Source organism: Amblyraja radiata, chromosome 3 (genome assembly GCF_010909765.2).
Source record: "Amblyraja radiata isolate CabotCenter1 chromosome 3, sAmbRad1.1.pri, whole genome shotgun sequence".
In the NCBI taxonomy this organism is placed as follows: Eukaryota; Metazoa; Chordata; class Chondrichthyes; order Rajiformes; family Rajidae; genus Amblyraja; species Amblyraja radiata.
The window spans coordinates 66,528,042-66,548,328 of NC_045958.1; the positions used below are offsets into that span (position 1 = coordinate 66,528,042).

Consider the following 20,287-nt stretch of genomic DNA (forward strand, 5'->3'; position numbering starts at 1 on the left):
AGGCAAGGACTATTGCAACATTTAAGAAAGACAAGTATAAATGGAATATGTTGGTCGGTGTGGGCAAGTTGAGCTGTCGGGTGTTAAGTGGGAACATAGCTCCATGTGAACTGAACATTGGTTGCTAAAGGTTCTGAAAATGATACTTTTCATGTAAGACAATGATACAGCACAAACAATTGACTTGACAAATGTTATTGCATAAAGAAAGCAACAACCCAAGATATCTCCAATTAATTGTATACTTGGTATTTTGTGAGCTTCTTGCTCCTGCGTTTGGAGGTGGGGTGACAAGGCCAACAGGTTCGGCTGAACTTGGGTTGTACTTTCAAGTCAATTTCATTGAAATATGCACAAGTAAATTGAGATACAAGAACAATTAAAGTCTTGCCTGCAGCTGCATAGAACAGGCAATACATAAAAAGATAAATTATCCATAATTATTATATTAAATTATACATAATAAGGGAATGAAAAGAAAAAGTTGTTGCAAAAACACAATTAGAAAACATGTCCATGGGAGTACCAGAGGTGGTCTGTTGTGTTCCATTATCAAGGTGGGCTTAGGGCTTGTAGATCGGTTCAAGAACCTGATAGTTTTAGGAAATTAGCTGTGGAACCTGGTAGTGTGAAACTTTAGGCCCAATGGCAGCAGCAAAAAGAGGGCATGGTCCAGCTGGTTGAGATCCTTGATGATAGATGCTTGAGGTAACACCTCATTGTGCTTGTGATGGAGGGAAAGGCTGTGACCGTGGTGGACCTGGCTGAGTCCAGCACTCTCTGGAGTGTTTTGCATTCCTATGGATTGGAATAGCCATACCAGAGAATGCAATAAAGAGTCAGGATAATTTCTTGGCACACAAGAACAGTTAATGCTCCACCATATGTCAAGACCATGGCTGATCTTCTCTCTCAACACCATTTACCATATATTATCCAGACATTCCCTGAAACCCTTACGATCCAGAAATATATCGATCTCTGTTTTGACAATTCTTCTGAAGCCAATGGTATGTTTAGTTTAGTTTAGAGATGCAGCATGGAAGCAGCCCGTCGGCCCAACGAATCTGTGCGGACCAACAATCACCTGCACATTAGTTCTATCCTATACACTGGACACAATTTACAGAAGCCAATTAACCTACAAACCTGCACGTCTTAGGTATGTGGGAGGAAACCGGAGCACCCGGAGAAAACCCACGGGGTCACAGGGAGAACGTACAAACTCCGTACGGACAGCATCCATAGTCAAGATCAAACCGGGATATCCGGCGCTGTAAGGCAGCAACTCTACCGCGGCACCACTGTGCTGCCACTCTCTGTGCCACTGTGTCTGCATCATAGGATTTATAAAATCGTACATCTGCAGAAATGGTGGATTTTGCCAAAACTGCCTGGGTACCGGTTTGGTGCGACTGAATTGAAAATAAGAAATGTAACATCAATATTAAGAGTCAAGAGAGTCAAGTCAAGAGTGGAGGGGAAGAAAATACAACCCTGAATGTAAACAGAACACGCTGAAAGACTTGTCAGTGCGAAGAGGTCAAAGACTCGTCTTCAGAACTGAAAACAAAGCCTTACGGGAGGCTCTGCGGCTGACGCAGCGAAGCCGAGGCAGGAACCTCGTGGGCCGGAGGTGGAACATCGCAGGCCAGACCCTGACCTCGCAGGTCAACGCAGCCCTCGGCCATCGGTGCCTGGGTCGACGGTGTCCGCAGCTGGGGTTTGAGTCGGCGCCACAGAAGCTTCCGGAGAGGACCCAGCAGCATTAGTGGAGAGGTCGGTGCGGCAGTCGATGATGGCGCCGACCGAAGGACACGTGGAAGTGACGACGTCGCTGCCGAGGGACGGAGCAAAGGAAGACCCGGTATGGGGGGGACCACCGTGAAGGAGGGGGGAAAGCAACGGGGACTCGCCGTGGGGAGACCGCCGTGAGGGGAGTAGAGGGGGGAAAAACAAAGGGGGAACTGTCACGGGGGAGGGGGATCTGTAACTTTATAAGCGCCCTTTATAGACGACTATTTACATACCTTGGCAAGGTATGGAAGCAAAGAATTTCACTGTGACTTGTCACATGTGACAATAAAGTATTCTATTCTAACTTGTTTACTGACTTTTCAAGTTGTAGGGTGTGTTTGGGTGGGATGGGTAAGGGAATAACTCTGATAAATTAAGACAAGATTGTCATGGCAACATGCTGTCTACAAACAAATTCCAAAACAGCCAAGACTGTGATCCCTGCAGGCACGTGTAATTGGAGATTTGGCAATGTGCCTGTTTGTAAGAACATTTTTTTTTCACGGTAAATGTCATACATTTTTTATATTTCCCGCAATTGAGCACGAGACCCAAAACATCTGGCAAGCAGCAGTAGAATTCCACGAGTTTAAAAGGAAAACAATTTGATTGCCTAGAGGGCTTGGCAGGTTTAAGTGTCGTTCTTTGAAAATTATGCATAAGTTCTAAGAATCAAAAAGTTTTTTTGACAAGAGTAAATGCCAAAGGAATCTATTGACAGAGATTTCAATCATCAATGGCGTTAAATCTTGGTCCATTTGGGTGATGTACTACTAGATTTGATTGCAGTACAAGTAGTTGCAATTTGGGATCAATAACCTAGTGGAAAACGGAAATTGCAATAGTATAAATTAAAAACAAACTATTAAATTTTGAAAAGAAAAAGAAAGAAATGAAAAGGCCACAGTGAAAGAGAGGTCATGTTGGACATCTCTTTAATTAATCATCAGTGGCTTGTGTTAGTGTGAGTACAATCTATTCTATTTTAATTTGCAAAAACACAAGAGTGTAATGAGCTACAGTGAATTCTCCAATTTTAAGTAACACTCTCCCGTCCCACCCTGTCTTTCCCGTGCCCCCCTCCACTGTGGTGTGCACCTATTTTTTCAACTATCCTTTCCTTCTCCGCTCCCCGCCTCATCCCTTTCATCTATCTCCCTCCTTTTGGCTATATATTTCATTCCTCCTCTCATTATCTGACCCCGTTGTCTCTGGTCTCTAGTCTTTGTCACTTACTTCACCCATCTGCCAATTCAAACCTTCCTCATCTGTATTCAACTATCATTTATTTACTAGAATGTTGCCTGGGTTTCAGCAACTAAGTTACAGAGAAAGGTTGAACAAGTTAGGGCTTTATTCTTTGGAGCGCAGAAGGTTAAGGGGGGACTTGATAGAGGTCTTTAAAATGATGAGAGGGATAGACAGAGTTGACGTGGATAAGCTTGTCCCACTGAGAGTAGGGAAGATTCAAACAAGGGGACATGACTTGAGAATTAAGGGACAGAAGTTTAGGGGTAACATGAGGGGGAACTTCTTTACTCAAAGAGTGGTGGCTGTGTGGAATGAGCTTCCAGGGAGGTGGTGGAGGCAGGTTCGTTTTTATCATTTAAAAATAAATTGGATAGTTATATGGACGGGAAAGGAATGGAGGGTTATGGTCTGAGCGCAGGTATATGGGACTAGGGGAGAATACGTGTTCGGCACGGACTAGAAGGGTCGAGATGGCCTGTTTCCGTGCTGTAATTGTTATATGGTTATATGCAGCAGGCTTTGTCCCATCCTCACCGCCTGGCCTGTTGAGTTACTCCAGTACTTTGTATTTTGTAAGGAGCTATTGTTCATCTTTAGATGATTACAAAATACACAAAAACTTGCAGCTTCTTGAAGTCACATCATTGCTACACAGTCAGACGTAGCAGCCAAGTTGAAAATAAAAAGGTTTTACAAATAGCCCCGATCACAGTCTTGGCTCACAGCTAAGCAACAGTTTTGGCTTATGGCTAAACACTGTTCAAACACAGCACAGGTTCTTTAAGATCCACCTGTGCAAATATTCAGGGTTACAGATGCCTATTTGGATTCATAGAGTCATACAGAGAGGAAGCAGGACCTTCGGCCAAACTTGCCCATGCCGACCAACATGCCCCATCTGCATAGGGAGAGAAGGAATGGGTGACGTTTCGAGACCCTTCTTCAGACTGATGTCAGGGGAGTGGGCGGGACAGAGATAGAATGTAGTCGGAGACAGTAAGACTGGTGGGAGAACTGGGATGGAGGAGGGGATGGAGAGAGAGGGAAAGCAAGGGCTATTTGAAGTCTCGACCCGAAACGTTACCCATTGGTTATTCCAGCATTTTGTGTCTACCTTCGATTTAAACCAGCATCTGCAGATCTTTCCTACACAGTATAACTTGGCATCATGTTTGGCATGGACATTGCAGGCCAAAAGGCCTGTTCTATGCTGTACTGTTCTATGGGCTCTGCAAACTCAACACAGGTGGCACTGGAGATCAGGATTGAATCCAGGTCCCTACAGCCCTAAGATAGCTGCATGATTCGATGGTAATGATGGCAAATAGCAGGTTTGCCTTCCTCGATCAAGGCACCAAATACAAGAAATAAAGGAAATGGAGATTGTGCCTGCAAATTTACAAAACACTGGTTCAACTGCATCTGGAATATTGTGGTCATCACCCCATGGAAATGTCATGGCTGTGTTGGAGAGAATGGAAAGGAGATGCTTGAGCATGTTTTCTTGATTCAAGGACTTTATGGGGAGGGATTGGATTGGTAGGGCTTGGTTTATCTGGAGTGAAGGAAGGCGAGCGGGTGACCTGAAACAAGTTTACAGTTTTAGAGTTTAGAGATACAGCATGGAAACATGCCCTTCGACGCACTGAGTCCGTACCAACCAACGATCACCCATACACTAGTTTTATGGCATCCCAGTTTCCATCCTACACATAGGGACAATTTACAGAAGCCAATTAAACTATAAACCTGCATTTCTTTGTAATCTGGGAGGAATTTGGAGCACCCGGAGAAAACCCACACGGTCACAGGGAGAACGTACAAACTCCGTACAGGCAGCACCCGTAGTCAGAATCAAATCCTGATATCTGGCGCTATAAGGCAGAAAGTCTACTGTGGTGGCCTTGTATTAAGTATTAAGATTACGAGAATCAACAATGGCTGCCTCGCCAACAGTCTGTCTATCCCTTCCTTCTATGTGTTTAAATAGTATGTTAAATGTATGTTTTTAGTGTTGTTTTTGTGTGGTGGAGGGGAGGGTGAGTTGAGGGAAACTTTTTTTAATCTCTTACCTCGACGGAGATGCGATTTTTTTTCATATCGTATCTCCGTTCACACTGCAGCCTAACATCGAGGAATTGGCGGCCTTTGCTGGTGATCGACCAGGAGCTCCATCGCGGGGAGCCTGCGGGACTTACCGTCACGGAGCCCTCGATCCCTTTGCCAGGAATCGATCTTGGCTCTCCAACCACAGAAGCCTGCGGAATTTAACATCGCGGAGCTCGCAGTCTCTGGTTAGAGTCCGACTTTCGGTAGCTCCAAGCCGCAGGAGTTTCGACCACCCCGATGCGGGAGTTTCGATCGCCCAGAAGCGGGATTTTCGATCGCCCCGACGCGCAAGAGCGGAACTCGCTATCAAAACATGGAGGGGACGGGGGACACAATTTTTTGGCGGCCACGCGCGCATGCGCACACGCATGCGCGCGAGGCTTCGGAGGCTCAATCCAGCGCTAAATGCAGCTCAACTCTGCCTGTCTCACCGGGTTAACTATATCCCTGGCTGGACTGATGGGATACCAGTGCTGCTTCTCCGCGCTGGCCATATTTCCCGCAAGTCCAGGGCTCTAGGCTCACCTGGCGGGACAGGCAGAGTTGACATGGTTTAGCGCTGCTTCTCTGCGCTGTCTGTGGGCACCGCGCCCGTCTGACTACCGACCAAAGATCCTAGAGCGGAGGATCTTTGCTGCCGACCTCTCGGGGGGGGGGGGGGGGGTACTCGGGGGGGGACAGGACAGCACCAGAGAGCCAGCCGGGATCGATCCTGGCTGCGGATGAGGCGCAGGTCTGTGCAACGTCTCCCTCCTCCAATCACCGCGCTCTATCCTCAGTCCCACCCCCCCCCCCCCCACTCCTCCCTCCTCCAATCATCGCACTGAATGATCATGTCCCGCCCCCATTCCCTGCTGACCGACGTCTCTCTCGTCCAATCGGCGTCCTCGATCTTCAGTCCCACCCCCACTGTCTTTCACCGGGTTTTAAAATCCGGATCACAAAAACTTGGGGGGGATGTCCCCCACCTCTCAAAACATGGGGGGGAGGACATGTCCCCTCTGCCCCCCCCCCCCCCGGGTTTTCCGCCCCTGCCGACGCGGGAGTTTCGATCGGCCCGACGCGGGAGCTTCAACTGCTGGCTGTGGGAGCTTCGATCGGCCCGACTGCGAATGGGTCGACTGACTTACACAGGGATATTCCCGCCCTTTAGCTGGCACTGCAGCACATATGCTCGCATACTCGGCTGAGACAAGATCTTGTAGGTTAGAGTTTAACAAAGATTTCATCACATATTCTTGACAGGCATTCCACAGCTACTCATTGTAATGTGCCATCATTCCAGGTGAGATATTAAGCCAATCTATACAGGTACACCATCGATTTTCCGGCACCCTTGTTTCTGGAGTCTTGCAGGATTATCCATTTTGCCGGACCACCAGAGGTCACGTAATCATAATTCAACAATACACCTCTGACCCACTAATTATACCCCTCCCGTGTCTCTAATGCACCATGGACTGGTAGAACCTTAAAGAAAGAATTAACAAGTAACAATGAAGTAAACAACTAACTCTTTCAGGACAGAGGCACACCGCCCAGTAAGAGCTTGCGCCACATGTAATGTTCATGTCATTTTGTCCGGATTAAAGGAGGTGCCGGACAATCAGTTGCCGGAAAATTGGCAGTGGACCTGAAATAGTGAAATGTCCTTATTGGCACCATAAGAATAGAGTGGCCTAGCTACTGTTGCTTCAACAATCAAAGTCACTCCCACAAATGAACTGACAATTCCCCTTTGGTATAAGTCAATATATATTTATGTGTTAAATTTGTTCATATTAATATACATTACGCATCTTCCTCAAATTATGCAAGGACTCGAAGGTCTGAGCTATAGGGAGAGGTTGAGCTGGCTGGGACTCTATTCCTTGGAGTGCAGGAGGAAGAGGGGTGATCTTATAGAGCTGCACAAAATCATGACAGGAATAGATCGGGTAAATGCAGATTGGGTCTCTTGCCCAGAGTAGGTGAATCGAGGACCAGAGGACATAGGTTTAAGGTGAAGGCTGAAAGATTTAATATGAATCTGAGGGGTAACTTTTTCCACACAAAGGGTGATGGATGTATGGAACGAGCTGCCAGAGGAGGTAGTTAAGTCAGGGTCTATTGCAACGTTTAGAAGAAAATTAGAGTTACATGGATAGGATAGATTTGGACGGATATGGGCCAAACACAAGCAGGTGGGACTAGTGTAGATGGGACATGTTGGTTGGTGTGGGCAGGTTGAGCCGAAGGGCCTGTTTCTACACTGTATGACTCTATAACTATAAATGGCCAATTTATAACCATTAAGTGATCTAAACCATCTTCTCACTATAATTCTTATCAATAAACTACTTCAACAAGCAGCTGCATGGACAGATTCCTGTGCACTACAGGAACAAATGCAAATAAACATGAACATTGGTACTGATATTGCTGATCAATATTTGTAATTCTAATGAAGAATCACTGATTTGAAACATTCATTTTGTTTTCTCTCTCTCTCTCTCTCTCTCCTTCTCCTCTCTCACTCCCTCCCCCTCTCCCTCGCTCCCCTCCCTCTCCCTCTCTCCCCCCACAGAAGGTTGCCTGTCCTGCTGAGTATTTTCATCACTTTATTTCTAAAAAATGGCAGTTTTTAAATGTGTCTAACTTCAAGCAACATTGCTTCACTTCCAGACAACTTTGCTTAGGGAAGCAAAATGATCAAACCGCAGGAGCCAACATTCTGTTTCACAATCCTTTTCAAATTATTCTTATTCAGAAGAGACTGACAAATACCACTAAACAGTTTCAAAACTAACAGGGCACTGTAGATAAAATGCTTGCCAGCAAGGGCATATTGTTTTTTCTAGCTAATTTTTTTTTAAACCCGGTTACATATTCTTTATTTCTCTGCACATTGCAGATAAAGCAGATTGATAATCTAATGAAACTATTTTTGCTGAGACAGTCGGATAATATATGACCTCTGTACTGCAAGGTAAGAATTTGCTGATAATTTGTTTTACATTGGTCTGCAAGCAATAAACTAAACAGAGATAACTCTGTGGAAAATACATCTCCATTTTCTACTACCTACCCAAATATGTTCCAAAAGTTAAAGTTCGATGTAATCTTTTTCAAAACGTTCCCACTTTATGCATGAAAGGGTGACAAGGTGGTGTAGCGATAGAGTTGCTGCCTTACAGAGCCAGAGACCCGGATTCGACCCTGACTAGAGGTGCTGTGAGTACGGAGTTTGTACCTTCACCCTGTGACCGTGTGAGTTGTTCCCGGGTGCTCTGGTTTCCTCCAACACTCCAAAGATGTACAGGTTTGAAAGTCAATTGGGTTCGGTAAAATTTATAAATTGCTCCGAGGATAGTGCTAGTGTATCGGGATCGCGGGTCGGCATGGACTTGGTGGGCTGAAGGGCCTGTTTCTGTACTGTATCTCCGAACTAAACTAAAGACACGAATGCCAGTTGCTAAGTCATTTTACAGGTTTGTCACAACCTCTTCTTCTCCAACTTCATCGATACTATTTTATGCGCTCAGAACGCATAGAAATACAACAAATCTGAAAGGCGTGTACAAGCTACCTTTTTGCAACATCCTGCTTTTAAAAAACTGTTGCAAAGACATACACTAGCAGACACTTTAAAATTAACACTAACCTGAATCAGCTGTTTGGTTATCTGCTCCTGAGAAAACAGACCATATAAACTTGAATGCAGATTTTACAAATCCACTAATATGGTTACGTTTTGTTGCCACAATAGAGCATAGAACAATACAGCATAAGAACAGGCCTTTCTGCCCACATTGTCTGTGGTAATGCCATGACAAATTCTTATCTGCCTGTTTATAATCCATATCCCTCCATTCACTGCATACCCATGTCTGACTACAGGTGTTGTCTGTGCGCAGTTTGTACATTCTTCCTGTGACTGCATGGGTTTTCTCCGGGTGCTCTGGTTTCAGGTCCCAAACTGAAATGTTGCCTACCTATGAGTATGAATAGGGATCCCACCTGTAATGTTGCCTATCCATGTCCTCCAGTGATGGTGGTTGACCCGCTGAGTTACCTCCGCACTTTGTGTTCTATGCAAGATTCTAGCATCTGCAGTTCCTTGTGTCTATGTGGATCATTCACTCAGCTGTATATGACAAAAAAACACTCAAGGGCGGCACTGCGGCAGAGTTGCTGCCTTACAGCGCCAGAGACTCTGGTTTGATCTTGACTACAGGTGCTGTCTTTATGGAGTGTGTATGTTCTACGTGTGGCAGTGTGGATTTTCTCTGTGTGCTCCGGTTTCCTCCCGCATTCCAAAGATATGTAGGTTCATAGGTTTATTGGCTTCTGCAAATTGCCCCGAGTGTGTAGGTTAGAACTAGTGTATGGGTGAATGCAGGTCGGCACGGACCCGGTGGGCCAAAAGGCCTCTTTCCACACTGTATTGTTAAAACTCAAATGCTCGGCCTGCCATTGTTGGGGTTGGAGATGTTCTTGAAGTTGCCTCTTCCTGTCTACTATTTAATTGTTCACCTTCATTTGTTACTCTGTCGTAGAACTGCAGAGTGTCAATCTAATACAATGGTTGAGAGTTCACCTCCGTCTGTGAACACACTTGCCAACAACTATCATTACTTTGAATTGCTGACCTCTTAAGTTAATGATTAGCTTCTGCTTTTTTTACAGATATTAGCATTAGCTAAGAAAGTAATTTCCTGGAGACAGGAGAGACTGCAAATGCTGGAATATTGATCATAAAGCAAAACAAAAGTCATAGTCCAAAAAACTATATCCACCCATCAGACAATCACCCCTCCCTCACCAGTATTCATCTAACACTTGCCAAGCTTTGTCCCATACCCAATCAGCTTTTTCAGCTGGTACACAAAAAAGCTGGAGAAACTCAGCGGGTGCAGCAGCATCTATGGAGCGAAGGAAATAGGCAACGTTTCTGGCCGAAACCCTTCTTCACACGTCTGAAGAAGGGTTTCGGCCCGAAACGTTGCCTATTTCCTTCGCTCCATAGACGCTGCTGCACCCGCTGAGTTTCTCCAGCTTTTTTGTGTACCTTCGATTTTCCAGCATCTGCAGTTCCTTCTTGAACAGCTTTTTCAGCTTTCTCCTCGCCTTCATTCCCATCAGTCTGAAGAAGGGTTCCGACCTGAAATATCATTTGCCCATTCCCCTTCAGATGCTGTCTGAACCACAGTTTCTCTAGCACCTTTTTTTATGCGGAAGTAATTTCTTAATTAATTATATGTTTTTGAACAGGCCTACTATTGACCTACAGTTTGAACATTCTAGCTTAGTTTAGTTTAGAAATACAGCATGGAAACCGGCCCTTCGGCCCACTGAGTCCCTCCGACCATCGATCACCCGTACACATGATTCTATGTTATCCCGCTTTGGCTTCCTAATTCCTAGGGGAAATTTAATTAATGTTAGTTAATATACATTATTATTTTTTAATGGTCTGAAGAAGGGTTCTCACCCGAAACATCACCTATCCATCTTCTCCAGGCATGCTGCTTGACCGGCTGAGTTACCCCAGCATTTTGGGTCTATCTTTGGTATAAACGAGCATTTGCAGTTCCTTGTCATTGTAAAAAACGAAGATCCTACCATTAAATATCACTGTAAGATAAACATTCAGCTTCAGCCGTGTGTGGTGTCTTTAGGACAGGGGCCGGCAACCTTGTTCTGCATGGGGGCCGGGATGCATGTCTGTGAGCGGATTGGCGGGCCACATCAACACGTGTACATATGGGTCCCACCCCCATCCCGTCCATGATGGCAGGCATCAAATCACGCGTTCATAGAAGGTAGACAAAAATGCTGGAGAAACTCAGCGGGTGAGGCAGCCTCATGCAATCCTTGCATGTCTCACCCGCTGAGTTTGTCTACCTTCGATTTGTCCAGCATCTGCAGTTCTTTCTTCAACGTGTTCACAGAAGGTGGGGTAGAGCTCGACTGCACGCTCGGCGGGCCGGATGATTATGGGGGAAAAAATCCGCCTGCGAGCCGGATGATTTCGGGTTACAGGCCGCTATTCAGCCTGGGGGCTTTAGGTTGCCGACCCCTGGTTTAGCACAAAAGTGAAATCAGATGGATATGAAAATGTATTTCACAATGAAAGATAAACTATAGTTAAATGGGACAGCTCTCGGGAATGGTCTTCCACCTGAAATGTTGACTGGTTTCTCTCTCCCAGTGCTGCTTGACTGGTCAAATTATTTCAGTGTTTAAATCAGTTTGTATTGAAGCTCGCTATAACTTAGAGAGCACCTATAGAGAAGTCAGTGGGACTGGGACTGAGAATTTATGTGATAACCGGCTGGTATCTCAGAGGTATTCATAATAAAGCTATTAATGTTTTCAATTTCCAGCATCTGCAGGTTTTGGCTCCAGTTTAGTGGGATAGTGAGAAAAATGGGTGTTCATCTACTTGGGGCATAAGGAAGAAATGGGAGATAAAATGAGTGGAGGATCTGGAGGGGGTGGGGGGTGGGGAGAGGTTGATGACTAAAATTGGAGAATCCAAATGTCCATAACGTTGGGTTGTCAGCTACCAAGCAGAATATGGAGGTACTGTTCCTTCAGTTTGCGTGTGGTCTCACCCTGGCAATGGAGGCAGCCAGGACAGAAAGGTTAGTATGGGTAGGAAGGAACTGCAGACACGGGTTCCACCGAAGGTAGACACAAAATGCTGGCGTAACTCAGTGGGTCTGGAAGCATCTCCGGAGAAAAGGAATAGGTGCCGTTTCGGGTCGAGACCTTTCTTCAGACTGAGAGTCAGGGGAGAGGGAAACTAGAGGTATGAAAAGCTACAGAGCAAACCAGAGCCAGCACTGATGACCAAGGAAAGGCAGAGCCCACAATGGTTCATTGTTGGCTATGGAAGAGGTGATAATGAAGGGATATGAACAGTGAAACTAGTTTGGGAATGGGAGTTAAAATGGTTAGCAACAGGCATTTGCAGCAGGCCTTGGCGAACCTATCCATGTCTGCCAGAGATGCTGCCTGAACCATTGTACTCCAGTACTTTATCTATTTTATGTAATCCAGCATCTGCGGTTCCGTGTATCTAGGTAACCTAAGCAGACTGCCTGCCAGCCAAACTACTCCCACGAGTTTTTGCTTACTGAAACTGAGGGTTGTTAAAAGATCCTGATTTCCACAGTGTCATCAATTTGTTACCAAGCTACAATTATAGCTTTGCAGAGTGGCTTGGGAACAGAGTTAAATTAGTGCCTAAATTGGGATCATTTTCCCCTCAAATAATGCAAAATTCATTTAATAACTAGAACCACGGGTCTTAAGAGTCATGTAATTGAGTTCATTTGCAAAGAGCGTGATGGTGGGATTGGGAGAAAGAAAGAGTGAAAATGAATTATATTTGATGGAACATTTCAAATATTACTCTGAGGCTAAAACAATACTTGCTTACTGTCCACTCTGTTGATATTCAGCATCACATGATATAGTCTTGTGACTGGAAGTACATGGCTGAATCAAACAGATTCAACTAAAGAATGGGAAGCAATAGCTTTCTTAAACAAATTATTTCTAATTGCCTCACTTATAATTTTATAATTTACAAATTAAGCTAACCCTCCACTGTTATGACTTTTCAAATGACATTCCATCATATGAAGGAAATTTACATGATGAAGGAAAAATACAAATATTCCAAATTATAGCTCCCACCACAGCTCTGAACTCATCTTTTTGAGCACTTCTGGGGTTATATGAAACTGCGATGGTGTAATAGTGCTGTATCATGTGCCTCGGGGACGTCATGGTCATAGTATGAAGGAGGGTCCTGACCGGAAACGTCGCTCACCCTTTTTCTTCAGAGATGCTGTCTGACCCGCTGAGTTACTCCGGCACTTTGTGTCTATCCCCAGGGTGACAGCTGGTTGATGTGATGGTTGAGTTACAAAAATGTACACAAAACTGTTTAACTGTCCTAGTTAATTAACCTTAGTGTGTAGAATGTAGGGAGCTTGATGAGAAAGTGGGGAGAATATAAAAAAAGTACTAAAGTCAGATGTAGAAACAAGGAATTGTAGATATTGGTTTACAAAGAGAGACACAAATGATGGGGTAACTCAGCGGGTCAGACAGTACAGTACCTCTGGTGAACACAGTAGGTTATGTTTCGGGTTGGGACTCTTCTTCAGACCGAAAAAAGTAGGATGAGTGTAAATGCCTGGTGATGAACAGTACTGACTCAGTGGGCCGAAGGATATTGTTTCTGTGCTGTATCTCTCCATGGTCTCGCTTCTTATCCAGCATGGATTTAAAATAACGGGATTTTCCTTTCATGCCTCCCAAATGTATTTTCTACCTCACCCCTGCACTTTTGTTATTATAATACGTCCCTCGGCTCTCCGTTTAGCATCTGCTCTGAATTCCCTTATTCTACCCTGCCCATCCTCAACATGTGCAACAAGTAAATATCACTTTAACCCAATCAAATACTTTACTCCCAATGTACCTTGGTCCTTTTCCAGACCATGTATCTCAATTACTGTCATTGGTTTGTAACTGATCCCCCAGAGCCATCCTTTGTACACACCCAGGTTGATTTTCACATCATCCCCATGCTTGTCAGCCTTGTGATGCACTGGTGACATTATCTGAAATGCACTTCAAGAACTCTTGCCTAGAAATTCAAGTATACAGGGTGGCACAGTGGTAGAGTTGCTGTCTTACAGTGCCAGTGATCTGGGTTGGATCCTAACTACGGGTATTGTCTGCATGGAGTTTGTATGTTCTCCCTGCCACCGCTGGGTTTTCTCCAGGTGCTTTGTTTTCCTCGCACATTTCAAAGACGCGCAGGTTTGCATGTTAATTGGCTTTGGTAAAAATTTGTAAATTGTTCCTACTGTGTAGAATAGTGGGGTGATCGCTAGTTGGTGTGGACTCGTTGGGTCAAAGGGCCTGTTGCTGTATCCAAGTCAAAAGTAAAGGTATTGGCCATTCTGAGGAAGGGATGTACCTGTAAAACCAAAACACTGACTGCTTCTCTCTCCACAACTGCTATGTGTCCTGCTGAGTTTTGCCAGCAATTTCTTTTTTTTTTCAGGTTTCCCGTATCTGCTATTGTTTTTTAATTGTCCCAAACACAGATGTGTGTCAGAAAATATTCAGAAAATATTGTTGGGTGGGGAAAAAAATCACATAATTCTGTGCACAATTCTGTAGCCTTTGCAATCGCAAAGGTCACCGAAGCCAGAGAAAGCAGTCTGAATTTCTAAGTGATATTATACATCCTGAAAATGTTAATTCCGTTCCACTGGAAAATTTGACTTTCAAATGCACAATGCTAAAAACAACATAACAATGTTATACAATTTAAATCATAAGTCTTGGCACCAAAGTCTAAGTAAAGCTTAGCCAATTTTTATTTCCTTGTCTCCACCTTTTGTTTCCTTTGCATTCCAGACTTGGATACAAATCATGGACCTCCCTGTCCTGTAGCGCAATGCCAACGCCTTCACTAATAGCCAGCACCCATCTTCTCAAGTGCAAATATATGTCAGTCTAGCCACTGATTTCCACATCTTTAAAGGCAAGTATGGGTAAGTATTAAGCAGGCTGCCGGTGCAAAAAAAGGATGCATTTTATTGAGTCAGAGTAAGGGTTAATGTTGATGAGCCAAGTGCAATATTTGACAAGTTTCACAAAACCTCTTTCGTGAAGGGTGTCAACATATTTTCCTAGATAACTGATTTTGCATCATTCAGAGATGTGCTTTTGAAACATGCCATAGCAGAGCTAACAGCAAGGCTATTTGCAATTCAGGCAACATCAACTGATCCACTGCAGATTATGTGGTGTCTACTTGATAGATTCAGCCAATCCTGATTTCCTTTTGAATTTGTGACTAGAAACAGATGTTTGTGTTCTTCAATTTGTCTATTGACCATTCCTCAATATCTAAGAGAAATGGAGATATACAGCATAGAAACAGGCTCTTTGGCTAATCATGTCCGCACCAACTATCAATTACCTATCTGCACTAAACCCATTCACCAACAATTGATCCATAGCCTTCTAAGACTTGGCAATTCAAATGCTCGTCGAGATACTTCTTAAATGTTGAGAGTACTTGCTTCCACCATTGGGCAGTAAATGATTCCATCCACTACCTGCGTTACAATCCTTCCTTCGACCTTCTTTAAACCTCTTGAGTTCAGCAATTACAAAGATTTACAACCATACTGCATTCAAGATTGGGGGGCACAGACCATTGAAACATATCCCTGGCGCAGGGTTGCAAATTCCAATTATTCCTCAACTTAGATCACCTATCTTGCAAGATGAAAGCTGGCACCTTCTAATCATTGTAGATGTGTACACTGCGCACTTGATTTATTCATTCAACAATGAGGGAAACAACCACTCTTGAATTCTGACAGTTAAGGAGTACATTTAAAATGAGAAAGCTTTATTACCATCCTGCATTTTCTAGCAAGTTGCGGATAATTGCTTGTGGTACTGAGCAGTTGTAATAGCCCATTCCAATGTAAGACCTCCAGATTTTATTCTTGCTTGCAATCTTGTGTAGACTGGCAAGGATTTCATTTTCACCTATGGGGGGGAAAAAAACAAGATCGATTAGACTGATCTCACTTGAAATATTACAAACAAATAATTAAAATACCACAATGTGGTAATGAGAATAAATCTAAAAAAAAGTTCGGAAAATTGGTTGAGTGTTTCACACTTTGCAGTTAATAAATCTCAGCCTAGTTTATACTTATATACAGCACATAAAGCCTATTATACTTTGCTAAACTAAAGTAGATTGATGGACAACTTCAAATCAAGCCATGTTTATCACAAAAGAGACAACACAATAAAACTCGCAACATTTCCAAAGTTTAACCAAAATAGTTTAATTTAGTTTTTAAGTTTTTAAAATACAGTAGCAACAAAGCAGACTGAAGTTTTGCCTTTAATGGTGAGGCGAGGATATAGACACTATTTCAATTAGCGTTAGCTTTCTAAACAAAGCTGATTAATACAATAGTTATCAAGGTGTCGAATAAATTGCAAATTTCTCCCTCAAATTACTTAAAAGAAGAAAGTTACTGCTGTTTAGTCCCTTGTTACGTTTTCATCTCCTTTCCGGCTTCTCATATGTCCTGCCAATAATTTTGCCTTTTAAAACATACAGCAGAGAGTGCTTACATCTAAGTGCCAAATGTATATGCCTTGAGCTTTATTTGTACTCTACTACCTATGAGTTAACTTAATTCCAGTTTTTTTTGCAACTATAGAAATTTTTTTTTTCAGGAGTAACACATAACAATGACTAATTTGGTGTTCTCCAGAGATGCTGCCTGACCCACTGAGTTACTCCAGAACTTAATGTCCTTTTTTGTAAATCAGCATCTACAGTTCCTTGTTTCTACTAATTTGGTGTTGTTTCTTGTTGCTCCAGAATTTTTGTTTACATTTTCAAAAATACACTAGATGTATAAAAATATATATATTAAGTGTGTATAGTGAAGTGTCTGTCTATATAATTTTTTGATGAAGCATATTTTTTACATTAAAAATGTCTGGAGCAAAAAGAAAACAACTCCAAATTAGTCACTGTTATGTGTCACCCCTGAAAAAAAATTGTTATGTAATTCCCACATGTGACACATAAATATGTTGTATGGGGCAATGAAAGGGAACTTGGATTAAAATATCCTGTAGCAACAGGACACATCTGGCCAATAAACTCTTAGTCCTCCAGTGCTGAACTAAGCAAACTGTACCGAGTTGCATTACTTACCTCAATTCTCAGACACTCTACTGTACTACACCAATCATATAGCCTCCCCAATCACTTCCTGGTGTGATGGCCCTTACAGAGTCAGAGACCCAGGGTTGAACCTGACTATGGGTGATGTCTGTACGGAGTTTGTACGTTCTCCCTGTGATCGCGTGGGTTTTCCTCGGTTGCTCTGGTTTCCTCCCCCACTCCAAAGACGTACAGGTTTGTAGGTTAATTGACTATGGTAAACATTGTAAATTGTTCCTTGTGTGTAGGATAGTGCCAGTGCATGGGGATCACTGGTCGATGGGCTGAAGGGCTTGTTACCGCGCTGTATCTCTAATCTAAACTAGTCATGCAAATACTGACCAATCGTGAAAAGCGATGGAACATCGCAAGATACTTCCAGCGGAACAAGGCTAGAAATGCCCCAGTCCTGTCCCTTGCACTAACAAGGCTGGAAATACCCCAGTCCTGTCCCTTGCACTAACAAGGCTGGAAATACCCCAGTCCTGTCCCTTGCTAGGCCTCCCATCTCAGTGATAAGAATGCTCCTGGAAACTGCTACTCTAGCTGGCTGTCCAGCTATTCCACCACCATCCAGATGGGAAGTCACAGGTCTTCAGAGCCTGGATCAGAACCAATTCCTGCACTATTACAGTTCCTGAGCAACCTCCCTCTCCTTTAACATCAGCTATAAGCAACTGTGCTGGATGTTGTCTCTTCAGCGACGATTACACATAGATTGTGCTTGCTCTCAAATAGACATCCAGTGATTCTATGGAGATATTTCCAAGGCTGTGGACTAACTAATATTGTCTGGGTCGACGTTGCCCTCTCAGTCAACCTTCTGAAAGAACAACAATAAGCTGATCAGCTCAGTTCATGTCCGATTGCTATTGTGTGTAAATTGGCTACTGCATTTAAGTTATAACACGAACTGTAATAAACTCCCGAAATGCACATATATGACGTGCAGCTCTCCAAATATATAGTCAAGCCCTTCATGAATGTAACAACTTCAACAAATTTAAACGGCAATGCAATAAGAATAAATTAACCAAGAAGGGTTCCCTTACCCGTTCTGACAAACTAAACAAGGCATTTAAAATGGAAAAATAACCTTTTCGCTACCCAAATCCGTTGGTAGCTTGATGCCATCACAAAATTAGCATAGTTCCCAGCGCAATACATGATTGTAGTATTACACTTTATATATGTAATACACATAGGAGGGAGGAAGACGCAAGGGAAGGATTAGGGGAGGGGAGGAGGAGAGGGGAAAGATCCTGGGATGGTGAGGAGGGAGAGTGGGGGGATTGAGGGAAAGGAAGGGGTAGGAAGGGAGAGGGGGAAGTGGGGGAGGAGGGGGAATAGAGGGAGAGGAGGTTGTGAGTGGGGGAGGTAGGGAGTGGGGAATAGAGGGAGAGGACGGCAGTTGGGGGGGGGGTCAGGAGGGATAGTGGGGGGGGAGGTTAAGGGGAGGTGAGGAGTGGGGGATAGAGGGATAGGAGCGGGATAGGGAAGGGAGAGGAAGGAGGGGGTGACTGAGGGTAGGGGAAAGGAGAGGGAGGGAGAGGTGATGGATGGATTGGGGGAGGGGAGGAGGAGAGGGGAAAGAAGTGGGAGGGTGGAAGAGGGGGAGGGAGTGCTGGGGTATGAGGGGAAACGAGCCATGCCTGCGCAGTTGGGGGCTATGCGTGAGTGGTGCAATATTGCGTTGGGGGGACGGGTTGCATTGGGGGAACGGGTGAGTGGTGGAATATTGCATTGGGGAACGGGTTGTATTGGGGGGGGCTAGGACTCCCGTGTGACAGGGACCCAATGGGTTCCACTTAAGTCTAGTAATAGGATAAATTCCATATATGTCAACAATGCCATCTGCAAGCAGGATCCATGGCCTACATTCTGTTCTAAGTATTTATGTGCATTTCTGCAATAAACTTTCTCCACTCTGACAGGTTTTCTGGCAGAGCATTGCAAGTGGACTTCCCTTCCAAACTTTTTCTTGTCCATGATTCACTTCAATTAAATCCAGCCAATCCTCCTCATGTTTGATGGCATTTGATGGCAGTTGTCCTCCAACCTCTGAACACCATCAATGCATGCCTTCAAATGAGCAATGCTCAAAGGTGTACAACACTTTTCAGAGGCTTGTTCAGGATGGCTCTACTCTTGAGTATCCCTCTTGAGCTCATATCTTCCCTAGCCAACAATTAGCCTACCAGGGCACCACTCTGCCCTAGATCATTTGTTACTGGCCCCGATTTGTCCTGGTCTTTTCTCGCCTCCAGCTCATTCCCCACCCCCTACTTTTAGTCTGAAGACCAGACACGCACCCATCCTTTTTCTCCAGAGATGCTGCCTGACCCGCTGAATTACTCCAGCACCTTGTGTCTATCTTTGGCCTATTATGGGGCTGGGTGGGTTTGGGACTGGTGCAGAACAGAATGGTGGCAAGAAAGTACAAGATACAGAAAATGTGGGCAGGGAAGACAGAGAACGGTAAAATATATAGGAAAGAACTGCAGATGCTGGTTTACACCGAAGATAGACACAAAACGATGGAGTAACAGCCAGATAAGCAGCATCCCTGGAGAGAATGAGTGGGTGACATTTCTGGTCGAGTCCCTTCTTCAGACTGAGAGTCAGGGGAGAGAGCTACCCTCTCCCCTCAGTCTGAAGAAGCTAAATTATAGACGGTTACAATAGGGAGAAAATAATGTAGATAGCTTCTTGATGGGCAGTAAGGTCATGGTGGGCTAACGAGCCTGTTTCTGCACTGTTTGATGTTGTTACTATATTTTCCAATCTAGGGGAGAGTTGAGGTTACAATCAGATCAGCTATATTAAATGCAGACTATAGATGCTGGAATCTTGAACAAAACAAGGTGCGAAAAGAACAGTGGGTCAGGCGGCATCTGTGGAGGAATGGACAGACAATATTTAGGGTGGGGACCCGTCTTGAGAGTGATGGAGTTGGGGGGATTTAGCTGATAGAGATGGGGCAAAAGCAAGCCTACAGGTGAGGAAGAATGATTAGCAAATTATTGGAGATAACAAAAAATAGATAAAATGGTTCCCTTGTCTCCATTTCGCCTCATGCCTTAAGTAACAATTTGTCCAGGTGTAGCCCACTTCTACATGAATCAATAAGCTTCCAGAATAAGTAGCACAACAAATCTTGTACACGTAGTGAAGCTTTTGATACACCTTCAGTTTAAAACTCAAAGGGGAAAAGGACAAGCAATTCAAAAGAATGTGTCGTGGGATTAAAAAGAGAAAGGCGAATAAAATACAGAAATTTGGAAGAGCAGGTAAATGCTACTTAGAATACAATGTCTCATCCGGGACATCCAAGACCGAGTA

General features: G+C 44.1%; 1 protein-coding gene across 1 annotated transcript in view; it reads right to left on the reverse strand.

Moving 5' to 3' along the window:
* gldc (glycine decarboxylase) overlaps window positions 1-20,287 on the reverse strand; it is a 147,513-nt gene that overhangs the window by 74,160 nt on the left and 53,066 nt on the right. The window contains exon 3 of the mRNA XM_033017964.1: window positions 15,603-15,738. Coding sequence (XP_032873855.1) covers window positions 15,603-15,738 — 136 coding nt within the window. The remainder of the gene's footprint in view (window positions 1-15,602; window positions 15,739-20,287) is intronic.